Source organism: Pygoscelis adeliae, unplaced genomic scaffold, assembly GCF_000699105.1.
Source record: "Pygoscelis adeliae isolate BGI_AS28 unplaced genomic scaffold, ASM69910v1 Scaffold282, whole genome shotgun sequence".
Classification (NCBI taxonomy): domain Eukaryota; kingdom Metazoa; phylum Chordata; class Aves; order Sphenisciformes; family Spheniscidae; genus Pygoscelis; species Pygoscelis adeliae.
Genome location: NW_008824352.1, coordinates 4,206,646 through 4,212,439, shown reverse-complemented (window position 1 = coordinate 4,212,439; position 5,794 = coordinate 4,206,646). Strand labels below are relative to the sequence as shown.

At 55.3% G+C, this 5,794-nt stretch overlaps 2 protein-coding genes across 2 annotated transcripts in view; both read right to left on the bottom strand.

Annotated features, from left to right (window-relative positions):
- PRKRIP1 (PRKR interacting protein 1 (IL11 inducible)) overlaps nucleotides 1-2,655 on the bottom strand; it is an 11,785-nt gene extending 9,130 nt beyond the window's left edge. The window contains exon 1 of the mRNA XM_009319329.1: nucleotides 2,579-2,655. Coding sequence (XP_009317604.1) covers nucleotides 2,579-2,655 — 77 coding nt within the window. The remainder of the gene's footprint in view (nucleotides 1-2,578) is intronic.
- A 12-nt stretch (nucleotides 2,656-2,667) lies between these two features.
- Nucleotides 2,668-5,794, bottom strand: part of SH2B2 (SH2B adaptor protein 2) — a 16,613-nt gene continuing 13,486 nt past the window's right edge. The window contains exons 9-10 of the mRNA XM_009319328.1: nucleotides 2,890-2,926; nucleotides 2,668-2,725 (exon numbers count right to left, since the gene is read on the bottom strand). Coding sequence (XP_009317603.1) covers nucleotides 2,668-2,725; nucleotides 2,890-2,926 — 95 coding nt within the window. The remainder of the gene's footprint in view (nucleotides 2,726-2,889; nucleotides 2,927-5,794) is intronic.

The window sequence follows — 5,794 nt, the reverse complement described above, 5'->3', positions numbered from 1 at the left end:
GCCTTGCTGGGGGCTGAGGTGGGCCCCTGCCTCGCTTCTCCCGGGTCCCAGCCGTGCCGTGGGGCCCGCATCCCCCGAAAGCTGCGTTTGCCGGAGCTCCGATTTCCCCTGTCCACCCAAGCACGATCTCCAGGCTGCAGCGAGCGCGGCCCGTCCCCCGCGGGACCCGATAGCAAGGCAGCTCCGGCATCTGCTGCGCTCTGGCCAGGCTCCAGGCTCGGCCCCGACAGCACGGCCCCGAGGAGGGTGAAAATTCAGCGCATTTCGCGCTGGCACCCTCAGCCCTGCCAAATCCCATCCCCGTGACGGTGTAAGCGATACGGGACTTCCTAGTGCCTCCCCGGCAGGCTGCCTGCACCATCTGTTCGTGTCACTTTGGTAATTAACCAGCGCTGCCCGCGCTGCCCGCAGGCTTTGTCCGCTGACAGTGATGAACGGCAGCACGATTCCCCACGGCGCGGCCTCGCCGAGTGCTGGGAGAGGCGGGCAGGTCGTGAGGGGGACACTGCACCCTCTGCGTTCGTATTCACATCTGGGCTTTGCAGGAACGGTGCCTGGACCAGCTCAGGGCTGGTATGCCCAGATCCACGCTTGTCTGATGGGGCCGGAGGAAGCCGTGAGTGGGGAAAAGGAGCCGGAGCTGGCTGCGGTACAGGTTTCCTCTGCAAGCCAAATTTCTTGTCAAGCCGCTGTGGCCCTACAGAAATGGCATGGCATGTGCTCGGGCGGCGTGTGCGTCAGAGAATTAGCTAGTAAAGGTCAGCTGCAATGGAAGAGGGGCATAAGCCTTTGTGTAGTTTATGGAGATAAGCTGGAGCGGTGAATTTGGGCTCCGGGTTTCAGACGGCTTCGTGCTGTGCATGTGGAGAGGGTGACAGAAAGGGGAACAGAGAGGTTGGAAATGGCTCCTTCTGAGATTTATGGGTCATTTGTATGACCTGAATTCATTAAGCCCCCATGCTCTTCCCCCTTCTGTGAAGAAAATCAGAGCTGATCCTCAGGTTCAGCGCTCTTTACAAAAGACTTTTCAACCTCTACTAATGTTGCTATGGAAATCGCACTAGTTTATGCCTCGTGTTTGTCTTACCAAACTGATTTGTAAAAGAATGGTGTGAATTTAGGGTTGGCCGAGTTCCCAGCTGGCCACGCTGGCCCTGGAAGACATCCTTTCAGCCGCAGCCCTGGCTGGAGCAATGCAAACAGCTTCCCCCATGCTGTCTCCCAGCTTGCAAGCTCCTGTGTCCGCAGCCCTCCCAGGCTTGGGTCCTCTTCAGCCCACCAGGACAGAAACCTGATAGTGCCAGCCCGTACTCAGCCCCTACCAGGGAGACACCAGCTCCATTTGCAGAGGTCGGGGCAGGTACGTGCCCCTGTCCCCTCTCAGTCACTGCAGAATGGGTTTTAGGAGCTGCGTTGCTGCAAATTGACTGAGTATCCTCTTCCCTCCGTTCTGCTCAGTCCTGAGCACAACACAGGCCAGTTTAGCTCACTAGCCCATAAGGTGTCACCCTGTTTCTTCCTCCTTGCTGTCACGGCCACCTCTCCAAAACGCAGCTTCCAAAAGCGGGGGTGTGAGTGATGAGCTGTCAGGTCTCGGCACTCTCATGCCAGTCCCCCCAGGAGGAAGGCAGGATGGCAGCCGTGCCTGCAGACATTGCGACAGCCCAGGGGCTGCGGGGAGCAGCTGGGCAGCTCGATTCCCTTGCCCAAAGCGTGGCTTGTGCCAGCAACAATTCACAGCCCTGGGAAACAACAGGCAGTTGCCTGTCATCCAACAGAGCCCACGCAAACAGCGTGGGGAAAGAAACCTGGGAGCATCTCACTCTCCAACTACATGTCTCGGGAATTGGTGCAGACTCTTGATGTATTATGCATGTATTACTTTTAAAATATAGCTATCTGGAGAGGGGGGACAAGACCATTACTTGGGTCATACAAAAATAGGAAGTATTTCATCATGCCATTAAAAAATACAAAGCCTGTGAAATCAGAGTGCTGGGCTGGGGTCCGGGCAGAACTGGGCTTATTGGGGCAGGGGATTTGCATTAGAACAGGGAAGTGTTTTCATATGTCAGTGCAAACCAAACACAAAATTCAGCTCCCTTATCAAAGAAGCTCATTTGTGTTCCAGAGCAATGGCATTCTGAGGAGTTGTCTTACCAAAGGGATCCTTCTGGAAGCACTGTGAGCCTTTGCTGAGAAAGACCCTACGTGTCAGGCAGGCAGGAGCAGCCATGACAGCTCAGACACCTGCATGAAGCGTGGAAGGCTGTGCTGCTGAAATCCCTTCACATTTTTGCCCTCTTCATAGTATCTGCCAGGGTGCAGCTCAGTGCCAGCATCCCTGCTGGATGCTGGGGACTAGTCCTGCTCCGTCCCCGGGCAGAGGGGATCGCTGGCACACAATCCAGCCCAGCCCGCTCACTGAGGCTGCTTTCCCCTTGTTTCAGTACTAGATCTCTGCGTCCTGCCCCTGCCCTCCCAGGAACCCTGTGAAAGGAAAGGAAAGCATGTTTTCCAGCAAGACTAATGCCTTAATTAGTCAATTTGCTAATATGCTGAGGTGTGAACGGCTTACGGTGAGGCAGGAGGAGCAGCTGTCCCGCAGGCACAGCCCTCATTGCCTGCCTTGCGGGCAACGGAGGAGTTGTCCATACGGAAGGGCTGTCACCTCCCCAGCTCCTGATGGATGAACTCTCCAGGACCGGCGAACAGGCTCTGGAGCCTTTTGGGGAGGGAATGTTTTGTGAACGGATCATGACACAACCGTGGCCTGATTACAGAGCTGAGCGGCTCCCTCCACCCCCCCAAAAGCCATGTGTTAGCTGCGTCTGGGAGCCGTGTCTGTCACGCTGCTTAGCTGTGACAGTACAGTCTGGAATAACGTACCAGTTTTCCAGGGGGATGCTCAGCAGAGGAGAGCACACTAGAAAGACATACAACGGCAGAGTGTGAGGCACTGCCTCCCAGGAGAGACGAAGGCACAGGAGGGAGGAACGACACGCTACGGGGAACTCGGCAGCTAGGAGAGGCTAGCACAGGCCTTTGGCAAGGGAGGTGCATCTTCACTCCCCTGGGCTGCTAATTCACTATTATCTGTGCTGCTTCAGGGATGGAGGCGTTCCGACTTGCACCAGTGACAAACCAGACAAAGAAAATAACAGACTGGGAGGAGAGGAAACTGCCCTGCGCAGCCTGGACCCGTCCTCCACCTCCCTCTGCTCAACAGTGTGAAAAATACCTCTCTCCTCCATCCTCGGTGCACTAGACCAGCTCCATCGGGCAGAGGCGGGCAGAGCCCAGCCCCAACTGCCTTGAGGTAGCAATGAGGTCTACACACATCCGACATGACAGCATCCTGGCCCCTGCTCTCTTTTTTCTTTTTATGTAGCAAATCCAGCAAAGCCCCAAGCTCATGCTCATGTACTGTCCTTTTTGCAAGTGATTTTATTTTAAAACTGGAACTCAAGTTCTCCATTTGTTTAACAAGTCCCCCCCTTTTTTTTTTTAAATAAAATTAATTTATTCTACAGAACAGTAAACTCTTCCAGACTCTTCCCTATTTACAAATTAACATTTTTGCTTGCAGATCATTGCTTCCCCCTCCTTTTCCCATCCCATGACACAGGTGGTGAAAAATCAACCAACATTTGAAGGTCTGTAAGGCAGTGCTCCCATCCACAACCACCTGGCCCGTTGAGACCTCAGTGAAGAACAAGAGTGATGATGTCTGTGCCGCATCTGGAGGTCCTCCCTCATTCACTGTGCATGTGAAGGAAGCAGGTCCATGTTAAACCCACCAATAAAGAGCATCTGGCCTCTCCCTGCTGCACGGGCTCCTCCGAGCTGGGTTTTAGCTGTGCTGAGGAAGGAGAAATACCCCCGCCAGAGCAAACTGCTCCCATTGCCCTCTGAAGGGCCATGCGTTTTGGGAGAAGGTGGCATTTGCTGCAGGAATGAGCTCCACCAGCCCTCGTCTCACGCACCCATGGGCCAGAAAGACAGCTCTCACATCGCAGGAGGAGGCAAGGAGCCTTGGAGACACCTTCCCTGCCCTCTTGAAGTGGGGGAGACAAGCGACTGCAGCGCTGGGGACATGCTTTGCTAGCTCAGGAAAGAAGGCACCTAAAAAACCCAATTTGACCCAACCCAAAACTCCAGGCAAATTCAAGGGGGTTTGAGCTAAGTTGCGGCTTGGCTTGTACCTCTCTTTGCACTAAGTGGTAACTTCTAGCTGGGTACGGTGGGGTCTGCCCTACCTGGAGACCTATCCAGACACTTCAAAGCCACCTCGCTCAGGTCCTGCTAGCACTGTCGCCCAGGCCTGGCAGCCACACGAGGAGCCAGGTGTCCTGGTGATGGGGAAGACAAGCTGTGTGAGGCGAACCAAGAGGGACGTGCAAGCACTTTGTCTGCAAGCAAAGCTGCCCTTTCGGAGGGTCTCCCACCCCACACGAGGCACACAATTCCCGTAAGCAGCCTGGCGTGTAAAACCACTCTAAGGGCTTCAGTGACCTGTAGGAAAAGCACTGGTAACATATAGTGCATACCTGGCCACGGCGGGTTTCTGCTCTACGCTCTCTTCCAGGGCTCACCTCTATCAGGGGGCCTCCTTTTTCTGCTGTAGGTGCATGTGGCTGTACTGGTCTATCAGAAAGCCACCAAGAAGCGGTGACCGCTGCGGTGCCTGGTCCTTCCCGGCAGCAGTGCTGCTACAGCCCATCGCTGGCAGGGTTTTACATCCGCCAGGGAGGGACTTCAGCCATTGGCGAGGGCAATCCTGCCTGTCGCTGCGGTCAGCCTGGCCTGGCCCCTCTGTGTCGGCTGGCTGTTCACCCACCTGGCAGCACCCCATTCCTTTTGCTCTTCCTGGGCGTTTCTATTTCTCTAAGAAAAAAAAAAACAACCTTCAATAGCATCTACTGAAGATGTGTAGTGTTTTCATTCCCGGGAGCCCAGCCAAGCACCTGCAGGGCAAGGCTGCCCCTCACCTCTGGACACACCCCTGGCCTCTGTCTGACCCCCCTTAGACATCCCACATGACTAACAACTGATGCAAAGCGGGGGTGTTGTCATGTTTTTCAAGGTTTGCCTTGAGCAATGGAAAATAGTGCCTAACTGCAGTAGAGAGAAGGCAGAAGGCTGAGCTGATACCCTTGCAGAGAGCTTAGGTTTTGAAAAAGCAAGGAAGACAGGGAGGAAGAAAAGGGTAGGTACAGCAAGGAGAGAAAGGACAAAGGAACAGAAATGGCAAGACAGCAGGAGAAACCTTCCTCGAATGGGACGCATTAAGCTTTGGAAAAAAACCTTCTCCTGGCAGAAGGTGGGAAACACGTGCCCCAGAGAGAGCCTGAAAGACAGCCTAGATAAACCCTCACGCCTCTGCAGAGGTGTCCTCTCAGGCGCACAGATCCGTGTGTGCGAGAAAAGCCTCTGCGTGGGGATCTGCCATGTCCATCGTCATCCCGAAACACCAGAGCCCCTCGGCGGCTGGTTTGTGGGGCAATGGTGCCAGAAGGGATGTTGGCCACGCTGGGCTCTCACACCAGTGGGGATGTGCTGAGGTGCTTTGGCTGGAGGAAGGAGCCCATCACAGCTTCGTGCTGCCATCCCAGGAGGGGCATCCCCAGGGAAGAAACCCAGGGAGCCCGGCTCGGCCCCGGGAGAGTTCTTGGTCCGGAGGGAAAGGGAAGAGGCTGCAAGCTCCAAAATGGCACTGATGCTTTCAGCCTCCCAAACCCCCAGTGCTGTCCCAACCTCGGGGCTGGTGCCGCGTCCAGCTGGGACATCAACC